This window comes from Trichechus manatus, unplaced genomic scaffold (genome assembly GCF_000243295.1).
Source record: "Trichechus manatus latirostris isolate Lorelei unplaced genomic scaffold, TriManLat1.0 scaffold00108, whole genome shotgun sequence".
NCBI lineage: Eukaryota > Metazoa > Chordata > Mammalia > Sirenia > Trichechidae > Trichechus > Trichechus manatus.
Window position 1 is genome coordinate 1,306,953 of NW_004444044.1, and position 24,647 is coordinate 1,331,599.

Genomic DNA, 24,647 nt, shown 5'->3' on the forward strand with positions numbered 1-24,647 from the left:
TTATTTTTATGAGTATGTTTGTTAACTTTCCTTGTGGTTACCGTGAAATTTACCCATATCTTTCTAAATTTGAAGCAGTCTATTATTATTTGGTATCGCCTTGCCTTACTCTCCATCAGAAGGTTCTATACCTATACCGTTTATTCACTCTTTTATTGGTCTGATGTTGTTGTCATTTACAGATTAACTGCTCTGATTCCTTATTGTATTTCTTTTTGTTTTGGATAGTCCTTGATAGTTAATTTCCTAGATTGGTTTCTGGCTGGTATGATCCTACATCCTAGATTTAGCCTGTGAGCTGAAGTTGTTTATTCTCAGATCGAAGGACTCCCTTTAATAATTCTTGTAATTTTGGTTTGGTTTTTATATATTCCCTTGATTTTTGTTTATCTGGAAATGTCCTAGTTTCACCATCATATTTGAACAAGAGTTTTACAGGATATTTTATTCTTGGCTGGCATTTTTTTTTTTCCCAATGTTTTATGTATGTCCTACCGTTGCATTCTTGCCTGCATGGTTTCTGCCAAATAATCTGGGCTTAGTCTTATTGTTTCTCCTCTGTATGTGACTTCTTGTTTTTCACAAGCTGCTCCCAGAATTCTTTGTCTTTGGTTTTGACGAGTGTGTTTATGATATGCCTTGGAGATTTTCTTTTGGGGTCTATCCCCTATGGAGTTCGTTGAGCTTCTTGGATGACCAGCTTTTCATCTTTCATGATATTTGGGACGTTTTCTATCAGCAGTTCTTCGATGATCCTCTCTGTTTTCTGTTTTCTCCCCCTGTTCTGGAACTCCAGTCACTCCCAAATTTTTGCTTTTGATTGTATCCCACATAATTCTCAGGGTCTCTTCATTTTTCTCCGTTTTTTTAATGAGTTTTCCTCAAACAGAGTTGTAGCCGAGTGTATGTCTTCAATTCTGCTGATCCTGTCTTCCACCATTTCAGGTCTGCTTCTCAGGCCTTCTGTGACACTGTCCATTTCTGAAATCTTGTTGTTTCTCTTTTGGATTTCTAATTGTTATTTTTGTATAATTTCTGGTTGTGAGTTTATTTTGGAATTTTGTTCCTGCATTATTTTCCTGAATTCTTCCATTTTTTTGTCTGTATTTTCCATCAATTTGTCTGCCTTTTCTATGAATTTGTCTATTTTTTCCTCATTTTTGTCTCCCTTTTGCTTCAACTCTTTGATGATTCTGAGTATTACAGATTTGAATTCCCTATCAGGTAGTTCTAGTCCCTTTTCTTCTACTGGAAAGTCATCGGGTGTTTTATTTTGGGCGCCTACTGGAACCATCCTGTCCTGTTTTTGTAAATTGTTTGATGTTGTTTGCTGTCTTCGGGGCATTCGGTAGTTATTTTTCTCGTTTACTGATTGTAGATTTGTTTGTTTCATCCTGTTTTTTGTTTTATTTGGCTATGTCTGAGCAGGCGGGCTGTCTGTTCTTTGTTGTTTGCTCATCTGTGGGCATGATACTTTTCGCCTCCTTATCCAATTAGCAGGGTCAGTTGCTCAGATATGGTATAGCAGGGCAGGTCTTGCTGAAGAGGAGTTGCTGGGATGGGTTGTTTGTGGCACTTACTACAGTCACCAGGTTGAGCTGGTAATCACTGCAGGGCAGGTTCTGGTAGTCCGTGTGTGTGCTACTTGGTGGTGTTATGTTAAGCTCACGGTGCAGATAGGCAGGATGGACAGGGGAGATTGTGATGTGTGGAGCTAAGATGGGTATGGGAGGGAAGAGAGAGGAACAGGAGCCAAGAACATACAAACGAAAAAGAATGCTAGGGGAGCTTCCCTTTGGAGTGGAGAGATGAGAGACTATGAAATGGAGAAAAAAAGGGGAAGAAGAAAAAAAAAAGAAAAGAATGAATAAATGAAAATTAGAAAGAAAAGAAAAACTCCCAAGGATCCCACTGGTGCAGCTATGAGGTCTGGGGAAGTTGTTCCCAGGTGTTGAAGTATAGCCTGGCTAGAAGGCATAGAGATGTCACTCAGCATCAGGTATTTGGGGACAAGAAGATAAGGAAGGTTTAGAGAGATAAGAAACTGAGTAATGAAGAAAGACAAAAAGGGAAAAAGAAAACAAGAGAAATTTATAAAAAGAAAGAACAAGAAAATCTCCCAAAAAAAACAGAAAAAAAAAAAAAAACTACAAAAAAAGAAATGTCCTCAGGGATCCCTCTGCGCATCTGTGCGAGGTGAGGGGGTAGGTCCCAAGCCACGCAGTACTGCCCAGCTAGAACGGGCTCTCAATTCAAGAAAAGAAAAATAAACAAACAATTAAAAACAAACAAACAAAAAGCCCCAGGATCCCAGCAGTGTGGCAGAACGGACCGGGAAGCAGTTTCCCATTTGAGTGGAGTTTCACAGCCTTTCACGAAGAAGCAAATGTGGCGCACTGAGCCAGGTATTTGAGTGAAAGGAGGGGGAAGTGGTGAGAGGTAAGGAAGAAATCAAAGGAAGTGGGAAAAAAACACCAGCAGCCAACAAATAGCACTCATGTTGTCAGCCAGTGCAGGTGGGTGGAATCCAATTGGCCAGTGCAGGCAGGTGGAATCCAAGCAGCTAGTGCTTCCCAGCCAAGAGACTGTGGCTGCGGGAAGCAGAGGAGGCCGAGTGGGGGTGAAGAAGGGTGGGGGGTGGGAAAGTATATCGCTGGTTACCAGTTATTCTGTCTCCTGCTGGAAGCTCTGTGAAGCTGCTTTCTCGTACCCCCGTTCGCTGGTCTCTGATAGGAGTCCAAGATGGCAGATCCATGCTGCGTTAGCTGATAGGGGACCTCTGCATGTATGTCTCCTTGCTCTCTGTTCTCTGTCATTTTCTTATTCCATTTGGTGCTTGGCTGAGTTCTTTATCTCTTCATTTGATGTTTAGGGTTTCAGGATTGCTGTTTTCTCTGTTTGGCTTAGTTTTTCAGATCTTTGCTCTGGAGGGACAGCGTGGTGCTTCTGCCTCGAGGGCCATGTTGCCAGAAGTCCAAGTGATTGATTTTTTGGTTGTTTTTCTCATTCTTTATACATGCTGTATTTCACAGTGAATTGTTAAATTCATCTTGCTTGTCCAGTGGTTGCAAACAAACCGGTGGCCCAAGACTGAATTTGGGTAACAGAGATGGCACCATATTTTAGATGAAAAAAAAATCTGTCAATACTTTAAAATTGGGAGAATTTACATGAAAAGTTAGCTACTTATAGTATCTGATTTGTCCCCGTGGATACGGAAATTTGCTAAAAATTAGTCTAAGTTCTTTAAGGTTGTAGATTGTGTCTTATTCTGCCTTGTATCCCCAGAGCCCATTGTGTAGTAGACATGTAGTAAATATTTAAGGAATGAATAATTACTGATTTTAAATTGTTGATCTAATCCTGTTTTTAAATTGTAAGTTACATTTATTTCTCTCAAGGGTTTCAGGATAAAAATATTTTACTTGGAATTTTTTAACAATTATATGTCAAAGAGTAGGAGCTCAGCATCCCAGAAACCAAAGGTTTGACAGTAATATTTCACAAACCTGGAAAGGATGTGATATAAGTCTTGAATGACCTATTTTAAAGAGCTTTCCAGAAATTCCATCAAAAATATTAACTTTGAATATTTGAAACAAGAGCTGTAATGAACCAGACTTATTGCTGTTAATCCCAAAATGCACTGTAGTTTTGTAAATCATATTTTGGACCAAAACCAACCTCTCTCTCTGTCTTAACCATACACTCATTCACATACTCTATTGAACTAATTGAAATCAGAACATCAGAGTACCTTCTGTACCAGGAATAAAGTAAGGTAATTCAGTTTTTCTTCATCCATTTTACATTGTGGTATAAAAAACAATTCTTAACTAATTTGGAAATGATGCTAGCTGATTATTATGCCCTTTATGGAAAAAAGAATCACCAAGTAACTTAGTTGTGTATATGAAAGGTCAAGGATCAGACCCTACCTTTTAAAACATACAGCATTATAATATGAATTTTCAATCTGCCATTCCAAATAAATTGACTAATATTCTTTATTATATATGTGGCTGATTCTCCTTACTGAGAACTACAGTGTATTTCTTTTAGAAGAATTTTTTAATTCAGACTTTTCAGAAATTTGTATCTACCTTTCCTAAATCTGAATGTTTAAGATTATAATGTAATTTTGCAAGTGTTAGATGAGTTTTGCTTTTCAAAAAAATTCCAATAGGAGTTTCTCTTTCCTTGCACTACTAAACATCCCTCAGTGAATTTCCAAATTTGTGGATAATTATTTTAATGACTCTAGAAAAATGCAGGGAAACAATGAAATTTTAATATCATCATTTCAGTTAGATATTAGAAGATAGAGAGAAATGTGAATAAAACATTGAAAGGTGCCCACAAGAAGCCATTTTTCTTTATATTTCTCAGGCTAAATTGGCTGTCCCCACCTGTATGCCTTTAAGATAGCCCTATTAGAACACTCATGACATGGTGTTAAAAAAGTTTTCTTATGTGGTGTCTAGTTAGTATACATGGGCAGGAACCCATGCTTATTTTATTTGCTATTCATATTTGCATTAGCTCAGTAGATGTCTACCTAGTAGGTGCTTTACTTTACAAATGTAAGTGAACAATGCAAAAACAACAACAACATAAATAAAATTAAAAAAAAAGAAAACAAAAGCTTTACGTTACCTGCGGAAGGAAGATAAGGACTGACTGCTTAACTACTAATGTTTACAAGGTTCCTTTGGGGGATGATAAAAATGTTCTGAAATTAGATTATGGTGATGGTTGCACAACTCTGTAAATATACTTGAAACCATTAAATTATATTCTTAAAACAGGTGAACATTATGGTATGTAAATGATAACTCAATGAAGCTGTTAGGGGAAATAAAACAAGTGAAGAATGAAAGTCAGGAAAGCAAACGATCAATCTTTGGTGATAAGAAATTAAAGTAAAGCTTCTAATTTACTGATTTATTTATACATTTATTCATTCATTAGTTTACTTTTATTTATTTTTCCTAGTTGCTGTCTACTTGTTCACCTATAGTGAGAATAGTTAGAAGAGGCTTATTCACCAATAGTCTATTACATATGTATTTAAAGAAACATATTTAGTAATCTCTCTCCTTATTTTAAACACAATCACTGATATGAGTGATTTATCTTAATTTATCTTTGCAATTTTTGTTTTAAAAAGGTCAAAGAAAGTATCTGTTCCATCGACTGTGATATCCAGAGTGATTGGAAGAGGAGGCTGTAATATCAATGCCATTCGAGAGTTCACTGGTGCACACATAGATATTGACAAGCAGAAAGACAAGACGGGAGACCGGATTATAACTATAAGGCAAAACTTTATGTCTCTTATATTTTCTTCCTTTCAGTTTTATTGCATTGTAGCTTGATGAAATAGAACCATTTGAGTTTTTGATGGAACTTTGAGTTTAATAACAGATAAGTACAGGAACTTTTAGGTTTTTTTTCTTTTTTTTAGTTAATACTAGGCTCTTGTAAAGTGTTTTAAAGGGCTTTAAAGGAAGCTTTGTTTCTTTTTTGTGAGGGAAAGGTTGAGATTATCTTTTTCATACAGGAACTGCTCATACAACATTCTTAAAAATTTGTTCTGAGACTTAAGAAGGATTAAGTTTCTAACAAGAAGTCACTGGGTGGTGTCAACTGTTAAGCACTCGGCTACTAACTGATAGGTTGATGGCTCGGACCCACCTAGAGGCACCTCGGAAGAAAGTCCTGGCCTCTGCTTCTGAAAGCCTTGAAAACCCTATGGAGTGCAGCTCTACTCTGGCACACACGGGGTTGCCATGAGTCAGAATTGACTTGACGGCAACTGGTTTGGTTTTTAAGTTTCTACCACATTGTAAGCGAGTTTCCATCTTTCTCTCAGATTAACATTTGAGATTTGTTATTCTTTGATTGTAACCTTAGGATATGATACAAGCTCAGTAATTTAAATATGAAGTAAAAATTTACTTATCTTGAATAAGTCATTGAACAGGTCTGTGCCCGAATATCCTTAAAATAAAGATGATATTCTAACAAATTTTAAGAATGTATAAAGATGTAATTTAATGACTTTAAAGTAAATCTAAGTTCTTTTGAAAGAGTTCCATATGCTTTTGGATGGCAGTTTTAAGTTTATTTGGGACAGGCAGATGCCTTTGCAGAAAGTTGATGGTTTTAGCTTGCTTCAGAAGGAAGGAGACAATTAATCATCTCTGTTTTCTACTCATCCTCCTCTCCTTCTATATTGTTTTTCCCTCTCCTGTAATAATTGGCTAGCCACAACCTGGTGCATCTAGAGAAGAGGGAAGAAGATACTCATAAGGCTTTCCTTGCAATCAAATTTTTGCCTGAAGATCCATCAGTCGGGTTTGACCTTGTGGACATTGTTGGCATTATCAGGATTCCTCTCTCATTTTGAGACATCTTTCCAGAGGGATTATAACAATCATCTTACTCATAGAAAAACCACTGGTGAATATGTAGATGAGGTCATCTGAAGTGCCAGGATTTAAGATAAAATACTATTTCCTTATTTTCCTTATTTACTTGTATTATTTTTAATATTGATTAACTTTAAATTTACAGTAATATTACGGATTATAGAGGCTTTTAAGTGCAGTGGTTTTCTAACTAATGTATATTACAGTGGAAAATGGTTTCTTTGTTTAAGGAAACAGTAAAAACCAAAAGAAACCAAACGCACTGCTGTCGAGTCGATTCTGACTCATAGCGACCCTATAGGACAGAGTAGAACTGCCCCATAAGGAAATAATAGTAAAGGAATTTATGGCAAATAACTCGTTTACTACTTCTTTGAAAAATATAGTGGTAATTCAGTGTAGCTTATTGCTTTGTTTGCAGAATAGCTCAAGGATGATTAGAAAATTGCTACCTAACTTCTGTTATCTGTTCTCCATATGTATACACATACATACAGGGTAAATTTAGTTTATACGTATTAAAAAGTAGAGGGAATTGGACCTAATTTTTTTTTTAATTAACTTTTAGGGGTGGCACTGAGTCAACAAGACAAGCAACTCAGTTAATCAGTGCTCTGATCAAGGATCCAGACAAAGAAATTGATGAACTTATTCCAAAGAACCGTTTGAAAAGCTCCTCTGCAAATTCCAAAATAGGGTCATCAGCACCTACCACCACTGCTGCTAACAGTTCCCTAATGGGAATTAAAATGACAACTGTAGCTCTCTCATCAACATCTCAGACTGCCACAGCACTCACTGTGCCTGCAATTTCTTCTGCATCCACTCACAAAACCATTAAGAACCCAGTGAATAATGTGAGGCCTGGTTTTCCAGTTTCTCTACCATTAGCATATCCTCCTCCACAGTTAGCACATGCTTTGCTTGCTCAGACTTTCCAGCAGATCCGGCCACCAAGGTTGCCCATGACCCACTTTGGAGGTACTTTTCCACCAGCTCAGTCCACTTGGGGTCCTTTTCCTGTCAGGCCTTTGAGCCCTGCCAGAGCTACTAACTCGCCTAAGCCTCACATGGTGCCTCGCCATAGCAATCAGAATAGCAGTGGTTCTCAGGTGAATTCAGCAGGTTCTTTAACTTCAAGTCCAACAACTACAACCAGTTCATCAGCTTCAACGGTGCCTGGTACATCCACAAATGGCAGTCCAAGTTCACCTTCAGTCAGAAGGCAGCTCTTTGTTACAGTTGTGAAGACATCCAATGCCACCACCACAACAGTCACAACCACAGCAAGCAACAACAGCACTGCACCCACAAATGCCACATATCCTATGCCTACTGCCAAAGAACACTACCCAGTATCATCCCCATCTTCCCCATCTCCACCAGCTCAGCCAGGAGGGGTTTCTAGAAACAGCCCATTGGATTGTGGAACAGCATCTCCAAATAAAGGAGCATCTTCCTCTGAACAAGAAGCAGGTAGTCCACCAGTAGTAGAAACAGCAAACGGTAGACCAAACAACAGCACTTCTTCTGGGAGTTCATCAGTTCATTCTAACCAACAGCAGCCTCCGGGATCTGTTTCTCAGGAGCCAAGGCCACCTCTCCAGCAGTCTCAGGTTCCTGCCCCGGAAGTCAGAATGACTGTTCCTCCTTTAGCAACAAGTTCTGCTCCAGTGGCGGTGCCTTCTACTGCCCCAGTGACTTACCCTATGCCTCAGACACAAGTGGGATGTTCCCAGCCTGCTCCTAAAATGGAAACCCCTGCTATTAGACCACCCTCTCATGGCACAACTGCCCCTCACAAGAATCTAGCTCCAGTGCAGAATTCATCTGTTGCAGTCCTCAGTGTCAATCACATTAAAAGACCTCACAGTGTTCCCTCTTCTGTCCAGCTACCTTCGACCTTAAGTACACAAAGTGCTTGTCAGAATTCAGTACATCCAGCAAATAAGCCTATTGCTCCGAATTTCAGTGCCCCCTTACCATTTGGGCCCTTTAGCACATTGTTTGAAAACAGCCCTACTTCTGCTCATGCCTTCTGGGGAGGATCTGTTGTTTCATCTCAGTCAACACCAGAATCTGTGCTATCAGGAAAATCCTCATATTTGCCAAATTCAGATCCTTTACATCAGCCTGATACTTCCAAAGCTCCAGGTTTCAGACCACCATTACAGAGACCCGCTCCAAGTCCCTCAGGTGAGTTTGTGTTTTCTGACATTCTGCAGCTCTGCAGCTGTTCAGTTACATAGGTGATGTGAAAACCCTTGCTCAGTTTCTGATTGTTTTTACTCTATGACTGGACCATGTGGACAGAGATTCTCGTATTTGGCTAATGCAAATGCTATTGTAGTATTATGTGTGTTTACTATGGATGTTATTATGTTTAATCTTTTTGAAAAGCTACAGTGGATTTCATCTTGAGTTTCCAATAAATAAATTTCATCAGGCATTTTTCTCTCTCAAAAAAAAGTCATGTTTTAATTTAATAAGGTAATGACATCAGTTTGCTTTTATTTCAAATACAAAATAATTAACAAAGGTTTAAAAAATTGGATTTTCATTCCTGATTATCTTTGTGTTTTTTTTTAAATAATGAGAAGAACATAGAGCTGAACTATCTAATACAATAGGCACTAGCCACATATACTATTTAAATTAAAATTAAAATTCAAAATTAATTTCCTCAGTCATGTTAGCTGTATTTCAGATGTTTAATAGGCACATGTAGCTAGTAGCTACCATTATTGGATAGCACAGATATAGAACATTATCATTATCACAGAAAGTTGTATTGGACAACGTTGATTTATACAGAGAACCTAAGGATCTTGTAAGCTGTTGCTTTTTTTTTTTTTTTTTTTTAAACTTTTTTTTTTGAAATAATTTATAAAAGAATCCCCATGTATCCTTCACCTAGCTTCCCTTCATGGAAACACATAACCATGGTACATTTATCAAAATCAAATTAACATGGGTACAGTATCTTTAATGAGGCTATAGATTTTACTCAGATTTCACCAGTTTTTCCAATGATGCCCCTTTTTTGTTGCAGGATCCAGTCCAGAATACTAAGTTGCATTTAGATTATTGTTTTTTAATATGAGCATTTCAGGTAATTAGGTGTAGTGGTTAAGTGCTACTGCTGATAACCAAGAAAGGTTGGTGGTTCGTAATCCTCTAGCTTCTCCTTGCTCTTTTCTGTCCTGTAGGGTCGCTATGAGTTGGAATCAACTTGATGGGGTTTTTTTTTTTTGGTTTTGGTGTGCCAGAGATTGACACACTATGGCCTGTGGGCCAAATCTAGCTTGCTGTCTGTTTTTACATTTTTACATGGTTAAAAAAAAAAACCAAGAGGTAAATAATATTTTGTGACACAAAAAAATCTTATGAAATTCAAACATCAGTGTTCATAAATAAAGTTTTGTTCAAACACAACCATACCCATTCATTTACATATTATGTATGGCTACTTTCATGATAAAAAGGCAAAGTTGAGTAATTGAGCGAAAAGCCTGCCGAACCTAAAATACTTTGTAGTATTTGGCCCTTTACAGAAAAGTTGCCAACCCTTGATCTATGCTATTGTGGAGATGATATTCTGGGACTTAATTTTTCAAGTTTAGTGGGAACTGGGTGTTACTTTAATCTATTTCTGTGTGTAAAATGTAAATAAAATATAATGAACATGACCAGTAATTATTTCTTTGCTGAGGGTTGATTGACATATTCATGTATACTTTAAAAACAATTTCTCTTGAGTACTAAAAACAATAGAATCAATGTAATTATATTTTAAAAGAGCCTCATACATAATGCATGGAAAATGATTTTAAATTTCATTTTTATGGTAGGTGGAATTTAGTGGAACTACTTCACCTTCCAAAAATGTGGTAATCTCTATGGTGTGTTTAGAAAGAATAAACATAAGATTTAGAGAAAAGGAAATAGGTTTTTTGTTTGTTTGTTTGTTTAATGGGAAAGTCTAGAGAGAGTACCAGCTCTCTAGAGTGGGGAGGTTTTTTTGGGATGTACAGTTGATTAGAGTCAAAATGATATTCAGTTTCAAAGTCCATCAAAGGGAAATATTGCTAGATTCAGGTCATTTAGAGTTAAAAATATTCACCCTACTTACATATTACATAGGAAGCATATTTTTTTATTTTCTCCCGAACTTCTTCCAAATCTTAATTTTCCTCTCTCTCAATTTTCCTAGTTCATTTTGTGTTCCATACATATTTTTCTTTATTTGCTTGTCTGTCATATGTAAATGATTTGACCATTTATATTTTAGACTCAGATCTATTTTTATAGTGTTTATTTTTTAAAAATTTTAAACCACATAAAAATTTAAGGAACAGATAAAACAAAATAACACTCACTTGTATACTCCCTCATAATTCTCCAATTTCTAACATATTTTCAACCCTCATTCTCTATCCTTCTTTGCTCTTTCTCCCCCTTCTTTTTATTCTTCTCTCTGTCTTCTTTCATTTCCTCCCCGCTATTTGTCAAGTCATGGGAAAGTAAGTTTCAAACGTTATGACACTCACCCCTAACTACTTCAGCATGCATCTTCCCCAAACAGGGATGTCCACTCACAGCTACAACACTAGTACTACACACAAGAAAACCAACATTAATTCAGTAACAGCATCCAACATACATTGCCATTATCCCAGGTATATCCTTTATGCCTGTGTCTCTCTTTTTCCTTCTTTTGATCCAGAATCCAGTGAAGGTTCATGTATTGCTTTTGGTTGTTATATCTTTTTGGTCTCCACTAGTCTAGAGCCCTGGTGGCACCAGTAGGTAAGCGTTGAGCTGCTAACCAGAAGATTGGCAGTTCAAATCCACCAGCTGCTTCTTGGAAACTCTGTGAGGCAGTTTATAGTTCTACTCTGTCCTGTAGGGTCACTATGAGTCGGAATTGACTCGACAGCAACAGTTTTGGTTTGGTTGTTTAGTCTAGAGCACCCCACTATCTCTCTCTGTTCTTCTTGACATTGAATTCTTTGAAGAGCCCAATTGTCCTGCAGAATGTCCCACATTTCTGATTTGCCTGTTTCCTCATGATTAGATTCAGGTCAAACATTTTGGCATCAGATAGGTGATGTTTTGAACTTCACACTGCCTTCTATCAGGAGGCACTCGATGACTGTCCCACTATGGGCTATAGAAAGCTAATCGTCAAATCTCTCCATAGTAGAGAAATATCTATAGCCGTTTTTTCTCCTACAGCTTTTTATAGGTAGATTTTTATAAAACTCCTTGGTCATTAACTGTTTAACTATTAAATTTCAGTACTGTAGCTATTTAGAATCCAGTATTGATACTAAATCTACATGTGTTCTACAATAGCTAATAGAAAAACAAATATTAAAATTAAATATAAAAAAAAATTTCCTTGATAATTATCTTTTTTTTTTTTTTAAGCTATTTTTATAAAATAATGGGGAAAATGAGGTCTCAGTGGACTGAAAAAAAATGGACCAATGAGAAATTTCATAAATAATCTAAAATATTTTGGGATATGTTAGGGGCCTCTTGGGATTTTAGGATTGTCTTAATTATTTCTCCTAGAGTGTAACTATTATAAATTATTATGATCTACATTATAGGTATTGTCAATATGGATTCACCATATGGTTCTGTAACACCTTCTTCTACACATTTGGGAAACTTTGCCTCAAACCTTTCAGGAGGTCAAATATATGGACCTGGCGCACCCCTTGGAGGAGCACCCACAGCTGCTAACTTTAACAGACAACATTTTTCCCCACTTAGTTTGTTGACTCCATGTTCATCAGCATCAAACGGTGAGTACTATATAGTTCTGTATTAAGAGTTTGCATATATGTTTCTTGAAAACAGAAGAGTTTTAAGTTTTTAAGAATTTGTGATTTTAAGCCCTGGTGGCAAAGTAGTTAAAGCTCAAGCTGCTGATCAAAAGGTCGGCAGTTCGAATCTACCAGCCACTCTTTGGAAACCCTGTGGGGCAGTTCTGCTCCGTCCTGTAGGGTCACTATGAGTCGGAATCAGCTGGATAGCACAGAGCAACAACAACATAATTTTAATACTTTAAAAATGTAGTTCTTACTCTTGGCAATCTGAAATCAGAAAGAATGTCTAGAGAATTTCCAGGTTTTAAAATTACTGGAGTCAACCTAGGTTATATGAAACCTACAATATTATAGTGAATCTATTTTGAGGAGAGATGATTTCTTGAGAAAAAATTAGCCCCTGTTGAATTCTTATTTTTTAAAAAAATTTTTATTTTCTTTTAGTTTTTGGGGAAAATACAGGTACCAAGGAGAGTGTAAATATCATGTGTTTTTTGTCAGCCCTTTAAATCTCATCTACATAAACAGCACAGTTGATGTCTGTCACTTTATCACGTGTATTTTTAATTGTAGTCAGTCACTAATAGGGAGTTGACCTCTCATTAAGTTCTGTAGTAAGGTTTTTTTGGGATGGGGGATAAAGACATTCAATTAGTTGCTCCTTGAGGAAATTATAAATAGGAATCCTTTTTTTTTTTTCTTTTATCTACCGAATTTCTTCCAACTAACAACATTAGAGTAGGTAAAAGTGAATGTGGTTAACTGAATGAAAGAGGAAATAAAAGTAAATAAGTAAATATTTGAAAGATACATTCAAGTACATTTCCAGTTAAAGCCTGCAGTAAGTTGTGGCCTGTGGGAGATTTATGTATTGTATAGTTTTTCCTGTGTATATCCTTCTAAGAAGGATAATCACATAGAAAGCATATTAATTATCCTTGTAAAAACTGAAAACCAAACCAAACCTGTTGCTGTGGAGTCGATTCTGACTCTTAGCAACCCTATAGGACAGAATAGAACTGCCCCATAGTATTTCCAAGGAGTGGCTGGTAGATTCAAACTGCTGACCTCTTGGTTAGCAGCTGAGCTCTTAACAACTGCGCCACCAGAGTTCCATCCTTGCACAAGTGTCTGTTAAATGAGAATGGTATAAGAATGATTAGAATTCAAAATTAGAAATATACCAGAAATAATATAAGAAGTAAAATAATGTACCAAAAGAAGAAAGGGGGTGGGAGAACTGTGGCATTTCTCATTGGAGATGCTTTATCTGTCTTTGTAAAAGGTTAAAACTTCTTAAGAGTCCTAATTGGGATAAAGGGAATATAGTGTAACAGTGTTACATAGCCTAATTTATTTAAACATAAAGCCATTAAATAGAATACTTAACCTAAACAAAGGAATAGCTGGCTATCACATTTTAGTCTTAACTATCTTAGTTACAGTGAAAGATTATAGCCCCATTTATTTAAAACTGTATTCATTGCAACAAAAGTTTCTGTATACTAACTAGAGGAGTACGTTTTGTTAAAAAATAATTATAAGGAAGATTGACAGATATGTATTGAAGAATGGAAAGTAATTCACTCTGTATTAAAAAATTGATATTTTGTCCCATTCAGGAGTTCCTCTCTTTAGGAACATGCAAGTTATAACAGTTAAAAAAAAAAAAAAATTAAGAGAAAAGTAGACTAATTGGGATTTCCAATAATAATAGTTAATTTATTAAGTGTTTAGGCACTGTTCAAGTTAATTTTCCCTAAATAATGCCTTTGTCAGCAAAACTCTACAGTTACGTGAGCTTAGACAAGTCACTTTAGTGAACCTCAGTTTTCTGATCTGTAAAATTAAACTTAATATCCACCACACAGGATTAGTGTAAGAACTAAATGGGATAATGCATCTGATTACTGCAGCTAATTCTATTTTTTTCCTCATTGATGATAGTGAGAATGAGAATGATGATAATGACAATAAATGTTAGTCCTATTTTCTAATAGTTTTAGAAGTGTGCCACTACAGAGTGAAACTTGTAAAGAGAAAAAGAGAAAAAGTAAAAGATGATTTAAGAGCTATAGGTAAATCTTCAATATATGCTAATGAATGGGAACAGTTGCAAACAGTTTTAAATAGTCAATGGCTTAAAAGTTCTAAAATGTTTTTTATTTTTCAAATGATTTTACCTGTTTTTTACTTGAACTCCTCTTAAAGTAATTTGTATCTCTAAATATGTAATGGATCTGGAACAATGTCTTCTGAGTCTGTTAAGCTGAATCTAAACCAGCATAGGAATAAATATTTTCCTTAAAATGTCTACTTATTCACCTATTTATGTGTAAAAATAAAGATGGTTTTTTATTTTCATATTCATAATAGGAAAGTGCTTGACTGCTCATTGGAATATGTTGCCTAAAATCCTTTTTTTTTTTGTTAATCTTAAAAATAGAATGGATTATCAGAAGAAGATAAATTTTTAAAAAATATAATAAAAGCAATCTTACTGATATTACTGTGTATTCATTATTTCAGGAATTCTTGGATAAAATTCATAAAGAGAGTATGATCAGTTGTTTTGCTCAGAGGTTTGGTAGGTTTTTTTTTTTGAGAGAGGGTTGTTTTAGATTTACTAGATTTTTTTGTTAAAAAGACATTTTGCTTTTTGTAACAATGCTACCAGTATAGATTATGTTTTTTAATACATTGCTATGTTGTTGATTCAGAGTGTCATTGAGGCCATTAAAATGCTTTCATTGGTATATTCCAACAACTTTTTGTTTCGAAAAATTTCAGACCTACAGAAAAGTTGAAAGAATAGTACAAGAAATATCCATATTCTTTTCACTTAAATTCACTAATCTTTTTTAACATTTCACTGCGTTTGTTTTATCTCTGTTTACTTTTTTGTTGTTGCTAAGCCTTTTGAAAGTAAGATGCAGATACCATAATACTTCAGACCTAAAAACTTCAGCATGCATCACTTAAGAATAAGGACATTCTCTTAGATAATGGCAATACCACTATTAAATATCTAATACATTAACATTAATTCAGTAGTATATCAGACATGCATGGTGGCATCACGAGGGTTGGTGCCACCCAGTGCAGTAACTCGTGACATCACCCATCCAATGCTAATTACCACAGTACTGTAGCTAAAACACCAAAAAATTTGACAAAATCAGTGCCTATAAAAAACACTGGCTGCAACAGAAACGACAGCACATGCTTGTAGCATGGTGCAGACGAAACCACATGATTTGAAACATCATTGTAATTGAGTAATAATGACAGCTCTCACCGAAGCACATTAGAAGGTTCAAAAGTAAATTAGTATAGAGTTTTAGGCTTATACCCACCCAACCCAATGCTGTTGAGTCAATTCCAACTTGTAGCGACTCTATAGAACAGAGTAGAACTGCCCGATAGGGTTTCCAAGGAACGGCTGGTGGATTTGAACTGCTGACCGTTTGGTTAGTAGCAGGCTCTTAACCACTGCGCCACCAGGGTAGGTATATTGATACATGTAAACCAGGCTTAGCAAAAATGTTTTTGTTGTTTAACTAACTACAGGGATATTTTTATTAAAAAAAGTAATAAATTTCTGCCGAAACGCTGCACAAAAATTTTATAGACAGTCATTTTGGTGTCACCCAGGACAGTCTTCATCCCCCACACACCCCCAATGATGCCACTTGTCTTAGTTATCTAATGCTGCTAAAACAAATACCACAAGTGGATGGTTTTAACAAACAGAAATTTATTCTTTCACAGTCTAGGAGGCTAGAAGTCAGAATTCAGGGTGCCAGCTCCAGGGGAAGACTTTCTCTCTCTGTCATTTCTGGGGGAAGATCTCTGTCATCAAACTTCCCTTGGTCTTGGAGCCTCTCAGCACAGGGACCCTGGGCCTAAACGACACACTCCGCTCCCGGCCCTTCTTTCTTGGTGGTATGAGTTCCTTCTCCTCTGCTCAATTCTCTCTTTTATATCCAGAAGAAATTAGCTCAAGATACAACCTAATCTTGTAGATTGAGTCCTGCCTTAGTAACATAACTGCCTTTAATCCTCCCTCATTAACATCATAGAGGTTAGGATTTACAACACGTAGGTAATTACATCAGATCACAAAATGGTAGACAACGACGCAATATTGGGAATCATGGCCTAGCCAAGTTGACACACATTTTAGGGGGGACACAATTCAATCCATAGTATCACTGGACATGCAGTCCATGTTCACATAAGCCCAGTTGTCCCAAAACGTCTTTTATAACCGTTTTCTCCCCCTTGATTCAGGATCCAATCAAGGTTCACATGTTGCATTTGATTATTTCCCTCAGGTCTAACTTTTTTTTTAATTTTAAATTTGCAAGTATAGTACAAAGAACTCTTGTATATTTTTCCCAGATTGAACAATTCTTAACATATTGCCACATTCCCCTCCCTTCAGTGTAGCCATGTATGTGTGTGTAAAATTATTTTTTTCTGAAGCATTTGAAATTAAGTTGCAGACACCAAGCCCTTTTACCCAGAAATACTTCAGATTTTATTTCCTAAGGACAAGAACATTCTCTTATGCAACTATAATGTTTACCAAATTCAGCAAATTTATATTATATTATCTAATAGACAGTCCATATTCACATAGTTGTCCCAATAATGCCTTCATTATTTCTCCTCATCTAAGATTCAAACTGGGATCACAAATTGCAGTTAATTCCTAAGTCTTTTTAGTGTTAAATAAATCTGGAACTGTTCCCTCAGTCTTTGTCATCATAAAAATAAAATTTTCAAGAGCACAGGTCAATTGTTTGGTAGAATGCTCCTTAGTTTTTCTTTTCTGATATTTCTTCATGATTAAATTTTGTTTGGGTTCTTTTGACAAGAATATTGCATAATCATTTGTCTTACCCTTCTCAGTACATCACGCTGGAAGGCATATAATGTCAGTTTATACCATTATTGGTGCTGTTAAGTTTGATCACTTGGTTAAGATTGTATATGCCAGATTTCTATAATTTCCTCCTTTGTAATTGATAACTAATCTCTACAGAGTTACTTTGATACTGTGTAAAGATCTTGTTCCTCATCAAACTTTGAGGCACAGAGGGTAAGGGAACAGAGGGAATTAGTACAGCTTCTCAGAGTGTAAATTTTATATAGTTTTACTTTTGTAACCATGTTAATAATGTTTACAAATTTAAAAAAATCGACATCGATGAAGAAAAAATACTAAAATTGCAACTAAATAATATAAACATACTAAAAGTAAAAGAAACAATCCAAAAACTCTTGAGAACAGTACTTTGTACACTCTTAGTCTAATGACAAATAGACTTCAGACAGATCTTCAACTCTGCTTAAGAGATTTGTTTCTCATAATGTTATGGATGAGCAACTCTAAAACTATTTAGGATATTATAGGTTTGAGTAAACAAATAAGTATATTAATGATTTTGAGATCTAGGGTTCTCCATGTGAGAAAAGAGAGAAATGTGCAGTGGGGTAGAACAAGGCAGAATTGGTTGGAATTACACCTGGAGTAAAGGAGAATGAAGAACACCAAAGACACAAGGAAGGCATTAGCCCAAGAGACAGAAAGGGCCATTTAAACCAGAGACTTCATCAGCCTGCAATCAGAAAAACTAGATGGTGCCCGGCTACCACCAGTGACCACCCTGACAGGGAACACCACAGAGAGTCCCTGATGGAGCAGGAGAAAGGTGGAGTGTAGAACTCAAATTCTAGTAAAAAGACCAGACTTAATGGTCTGAGACTGGAGGAACCCCAGAAAGCATGGCCCCCAGATTCTCTATCAGCCCAGAACTAAAACAATTTCTGAGGCCAGCTCTTCAGACAAAGATTGGACTGGACTGTGGGGCGTGAAATGATATTCGTGAAGAGTGTGCTGCTTAGCTCAAGTAGATACACAAAACTAAACAGGCAGCTTCTGTCTGGAGGTGAGATGAGAAGGCAGAGAGGGTTAGGAGCTGGTTGAATGGACATGGGAAATCGGGTGGAAAGGAAGAGTGTGCTGTCACAGTATAGGGAGAGCATTTAGGGTCACATAACAATGTATGTATAAATTTTTGTATAAGAGACCAACTTGAAATGTAAACTTTCACTTAAACTACAACAATAAACAAACAAAAAAAGAATTGGTTGGAATTATAGGACCAGTGTGAACCCATGGTTTTTAAACTACATATATATTGAATTGAACCAGCTGTAATCACCATTTTCTTCCTAGCTCTGTTTACTGAAAGGGCCTGGAGGCAGTGAATCCCCAGTAGCAGCGAGTACACATCCAGTGCCCAGATTAAGTCTGTAAATATTTTTGCCCACTAAAAGAAACCAGGTAAAGAAATGGCTGAATCCAGAGCTAGGGCAGGGAGAGTATAAAGAGAGCCTGCAAGGTCGTAAACTGCTCAAAGTTAAGTGCTCACAGTGATGGGGACATGTCAAAAGGACACAAGGCAGCCTGAAGGGCTTCTGCTGGCCAAATCCAGGACAATTTGACCATCAAAATGAATAATAGCAGTAAGGGATTATAGCCCATTGGATCCATGAGCCCATAATAATAAAAAATAAAATATAATAATAAAGGAGAAAGGAATGCTTTTCCTTACAGTATAATGACAACTAATAAATGTAGAAGCAATACTAGTTAGAAAGTCATTATTTTGCAGTCTTTATAGAGATTGATTTAGGCAAGGCTTTCAGACTTTGATCTCTAACACTGAATTTTTATCTGGTTTGCGTTTTCTTCAACTATTATAAATCTTAATGCTGTTGCTTTTTAATAATTTAGTTTGCTTTGTCTGGCTTCCAGTACTTCTTTAGAGGAACAAGTGATTCTGTCCACATGAGTGTAGTTTTGTGTTTTTGCTTATGGTACTCCTTTTTAATTTTATTTTTAGTATTTATCTAGGTATTTTTCTCAGAAGTTGCCATTCTGAATTCTCTTGTGGAACTAACAGCAGAAGCATGACTTATTTTTCACAATATATTTAGCAGGTTTTATGTACTTGAATAGATTTTATCACATTTCTCATATATTCCACCCCTCACTCATTTCACCATCATTCTGGGGTTAAGACCTTAGGGAATTAAATTGGAATGTGGGGGACACAGGGTCTTTTCCGTTAAAAATTGAAAGAAAGAAAGCAAAGTATCCTTTCTTGAGGCCCCAGAATTACGGAACAGTGGTGCTCAAGAGCCCTCTACATACAGGCCCAGCAGAGATCAATACCTTCCTCTGAGCGCTTAACCCAGTCAAACTGCTAGAGTCTATCCTACCAACACCCAGCCAGTATGTACACTGATTACTCATCACTGGCGTGTGATCACTCTGGTTTATGAGTTTCAGTCCTTGGCAAATTTTGCCAGTGGGCCATTGTGACATTCAGTATTACGAAACTGTTGTAAGATCAAAAGTAGTTAAAAAAAAAGAAAGAAAAAGTGAAGGAACATTGCAGTTTTGAAAGGGAGAAGCTAATATATTGCCTTTTGAACTTTTCGACTACAACCCACAGAAATACATTTTACATTGTGACCAGTACACAAACTGTGTGTGTGTGTTTGTGTGTACATGTAGCTGGAAATAACATTTATAAAACAATACACTTACCTTACAATGCATGTTTCTCACTGGTATTTTCTATTTTATTTTCTTTTTAACCTTTAAAAAAAAATGTTTGATGCTAGTCATGACCAACCACATTCATCTTATGATCCACTGTATTTTAATAAACACTAAACCAAGGCATGAGCAAAAACCCTTGCTCTTGCTCTTGGGTCGATTTCCAAGGCATGAGCAAAGTACAGTGTTATTTTACTGCAGGAGTACTTTTTAAAATTTGTAAGTCACATTGCTCTTTCAATTTTAACTCAGGACTCTGCTGTCACTTCTAAACTGAGGTGAATTTACTATTAAGCTAATGAAGCTTAAACTTTAGGACACCTCATTTGCTTGAGCCCTGTCATGGATTGAAGTGTGTCCCCAAAAATATGTGTATCAATTTGTCTAGGCCATGATTCCCAGTATTGTGTGATTGTCCACCATTCTGTCATCTGATGTGATTTTCCTATGTGTTGTAAATCCTACTCCTATGATGTTAATGAGCTGGGATAGGCAGCAGTTATGTTAATGAGGCAGGATTCAGTCTACAAGATTGGACTGTGTCTTGACCCAATCTCTTTTAAGATATAAAAGCGAAAAGTGAGCAGGGAGACAGTGGGTCTTCATACCACGAAGAAAGCAGTGCCGGGGGCAGAGCGCGTCCTTTGGACCGAAGGTTCCTGTGCTGAGAAGCTCCCAAACCAAGGGAAGATTGATGACAAGGACCTTCCTCCAGAGCCAACAGAGGGAGAAAGACTTCCCTTGGAGCCGATGCCCTAAATATGGACTTGTAGCCTATGAGACTGAGAAAATAAGTTTCTCTTTGTTGAAGCCATCCACTTGTAGTATTTCTGTTACAGCAGCCCTAGATAACTAAGACAGAATTTGGTACTGAGAGTGGGGTGCTGCTCTCATAGATACTTAAAATGTGGAAGCCGTTTTGAAACTGAATGTCTAGAGGCCTCAGAAGGAAATGAGGACAGCTTTTACACTGGAGCTGGCACAGACGGTGAGAAGCAGCAGAGAACCGACAACGGCAGAGAATCAGCAGTGGCAGAGCCAGGAGACCAGCGCAAGACAGCACTGGAGGTGGCCCACGGAGCAAGAGAGCTAAGTGCTTGTGCACAGGAGGCTTCCTGGCGGAGCGGGGTGCCTCTGAGCACTTACTGGTGGAGCTAGGCTTGCCGACCCACGGAGCAAGAGAGCTGAGTGCCTTCCGGCCAAAGCTTACTGGCAGAGTTGGGTGCTTTCAGGCACTTATCAGTGGAGCTACAGAGGTTTGGAACACTTGCCCCAGCAGGGCAGATGCAGGCGGTGAGGCCTGAGGGGCCAAGAGGCCTAGGAACCGGGAAGCAGACGCTAAAGAGACAAGGAACGCAGGAAGCCGAGCTGCCTCAGTCTCAAAGGGTATGCCACAACCTCTGGGGTTTCAAAGTGTGGAGCCGTGGCCTCTGGTATTTCTCAGGGTGGAGTCACCACTCAGATGTACTAGGAGAATGGTGCGCCTAAAGCTGAGGGGGCAGAGTTGCTGTTCCAGTGGGCCTGGAAGGCGGAACTGGATCCCAGAGCTGAGGGACCTCCACTCAGAATCTGGAGAGTATGGCCAGTACCTAGAGTCTGGAGGGCAGGGCCATTGTTTGTATGGTCTCAGAGAACAGAGGATTATTTCCAAGCCTTGAGGGCTAATGTAATGTGTTCTACTGACTTTGTTGGTGCCTGTTATGCCCTTTTTTCCTCCAGTTTCTCCCATTTGTAATGGAAGTGCCTAACTTGTGCCTGTTCCACCATGGTACTTCAGAAGCCAATAACTTGTATTCTAGATTTCACAGATGAAGAGGAATTTTTGGATTTTGGACTTGGAGTTAAGACTTTTGCTATGATACGATGGAGTGAATATGTTTTACATGTGGCAAGGACATGAATTTTGGGGGGGGCCAAAGGGTGGAATGTCATAGATTGAATTGTGTCCCCCAAAAATATGTGTATGAATTTGACTAGGCCATGATTCTCAGTATTGTGTGATTGTCCACCGTTTTGTCATCTGATGTGATTTCCCCATGTGTTGTAAATCCTACCTCTATGATGTTAATGAGGTGGGATAGGAGGCAGTTATGTTAATGAGGCAGAACTCAATCTGCAAGATTGAATTGTGTCTTGAACCAATCTTTTTTGAGATATAAAAGAGAAAAGCGAGAGACAGGGGGACTTCATACCACCAAGAAAGCAGCACTGGAAGCAGAACACAACCTTTGGACCAGAGGTTCCTGGGCTAAGAAGCTCCCAGACCAAGGGAAGATTGATGACAAGGACCTTCCAACAGAGCCGACAGAGAGAGAAAGACTTCGCCTGGAGCTGATGCCCTAAATTTGGACTTGTAGCCTACTAGACTGTGAGAGAATAAATTTTTCTTTGTTAAAGCCATCCACTTGTAGTATTTCTGTTACAGCAGCCCTAGATAACTAAGAGAAGCACCTTCCAAGGTCTTGTACCTATCTTGCATTTGTAATTTTGAATTATTTATCTAAAAAAAAAGTTCCCAAAGTTATAAAAGCTTCTGACCCGACAAAACTTGGTTCTACTCCTCCTTCTAAAACCTTTTCCTTTAATATCATTGCTGGCATATTTTAAAATAACATGGCTCTGAATTAGATTTTGCTTTTTTTTCTTTTTCCTAATTAATTACAGTAATTAGAGATGAGAAAAGTATTTTAATTAGCTGAGTTTGGAATATTAGGTAATAGTTTTCTGGTGTGCTTTTGGAATATTAAGTTATAGCTTTCTTTCTGTTGCGCTTTTATTGTCTACAGGGATTTTATGGATTCGTATTTATTTTTTATTTTATATAAGAGCTTTGTATGGAATTAGACTGCAATTCTATTCTGTTTTGCATTTTTAAGAAGAATGTCTTTTCCTGAACTTGTAGAAAGGATGGTTAGGTCAGGATATCTTTTCTAGTTTAAAGGTTCTAGAATTCCTTGTTTTGTTGTTTTTGCGAAGTATGTGAAAATATGGCCTTGGACTTTATTATCTCCTGGCTTTGTTGTCCTTAAACTCCCTTCCCCCATCCCACCCCACTTTTGACTGGATCTTCTTTTTGCTTTGCTTCTGTTGTCCCTTTCCTGCTCAATTTAGAATCTATTCCCAGCCGTTTCTTAATCAATGTGGGACTTTGTTCTGGAAGGAGGCTTGTGAGAGTTCATAGGGCCCAGACTGCTCCAATGCCTTCAGATGTCACTGGGTTCCCCTTACAGTTACTCATGAGTAGGCAAAACCCTCCCAGTTTTACCTGCTTTTCTCAGATTGACCTGTCCCGCTTTCCATTAGACTGTTTTGAGGTTCTTCTGTTCTTAGGTCTGGAAAATTCTCCATTGATCCATTCCACACAGATGATATACCACATGAATCTTATAGCTCTTGGTGATTTGTCCCCATTCACTTGTACTTTTGGATTAACTTAGGTACCCTGTCTGTTTTGTTATAGATGTCATCCATGGGTTTTTGGTTTTGCTAATTTAGTGCTTTGTTTTTATTGAGGGGATTTGAAATTATCAAAACCTATGCTTTTGCCACCTCCATCTTGCCAGAGTTCCCTCTTACACCAGTATAATTTTAAGGTAAAAATTCTATGAGTTAAAAAAATATTTATAATTGCCTTCAAGACATGTCTGAGGCTTTTCTCTTTTTTGTGATTTGTTAAAAGTAAATGCTGTCAGTAATATTAATGGATCCATGACCACAGGAGATATATTTTGATTTTTCTCTAGAGGGGAATGGTTTTTCTTTGTTACTTTTACAAATAATGAGGCCATAAAACCCAAACCCGCTGCCGATGAGTCTATTCCAACTCATAGCAACCCTATAGGACAGAGTAGAACTGCCCCATAGGGTTTCTAAGGATCAGCTGGTGGATTCGAACTGCTGACCTTTTGGTTAGCAGTCAGCCTCTTAACTGCTGTGCCACCAGGGCTCCAACAAGCTCATATGTTTCAGTTTTTGTGCCCCAATAATATCAGTCTATATAATAATTATCATTTATAAGGTACTGTTCACATTCATGTTTTAGTTAATAGTCACTACACCTCAGTGAGCGGTAGTGCTATCAATTTAACCAAAATAGAACTCTGAGAGCATTAGTAAGATGCAGTTGATCTCTTTAGTACTTTCCAGTTCTGTATGACTCTAAAAATATGTGAAAAGTCTGTATAAAAAGGTATTATGACTAATAGTATAACTGAATTTGTTTGTTTTTTGTCTTCTAAATTCTCTAAAAAGTACCTTGGGAGATAGATTCACTATGCTTTCACATATATGCGTGGGTGATGGATTGATGAATAGACAGATTTTGCGAATTTATTAGATACCTAAATCCCTTTGAGTGCCTGTGCATGCGCACACACATGTACACACATACATACACACACATGCACACACGAATAAATACAGAAAAATCAGATGTATGTGTAGTTAAATGGAAGTATATTATTAAATGATTATTTTTAGGTCATACAATCAGGCAATTACGAATAGATTGTGGATCTGCGGGTAATTTTTGAATTTTAATCTTTAATCTCCTCTACCATTTATACCCTCTTCAAATTTAAACGTGCTTGATATGTTAACTTTTCACATGAAATACAATTTTGGGATTTTTTTTTTTTATTGTTGTAGTTTAAATGAAGTTTACATTTCAAGTTAGTCTCCCATACAAAAATTTATACGTACATTGTTATGTGACCCTAATTGCTCTCCCCATAC

At 37.2% G+C, this 24,647-nt stretch overlaps 1 protein-coding gene across 9 annotated transcripts in view; it reads left to right on the forward strand.

The window, feature by feature from the left end:
• ANKRD17 (ankyrin repeat domain 17) overlaps window positions 1–24,647 on the forward strand; it is a 203,159-nt gene that overhangs the window by 172,498 nt on the left and 6,014 nt on the right. For all 9 annotated transcript variants that reach the window (XM_023737779.1, XM_004383318.2, XM_004383316.2 and 6 more), the window contains 3 exons: window positions 5,171–5,320; window positions 7,003–8,630; window positions 12,053–12,250. In XM_023737779.1, coding sequence (XP_023593547.1) covers window positions 5,171–5,320; window positions 7,003–8,630; window positions 12,053–12,250 — 1,976 coding nt within the window. The remainder of the gene's footprint in view (window positions 1–5,170; window positions 5,321–7,002; window positions 8,631–12,052; window positions 12,251–24,647) is intronic.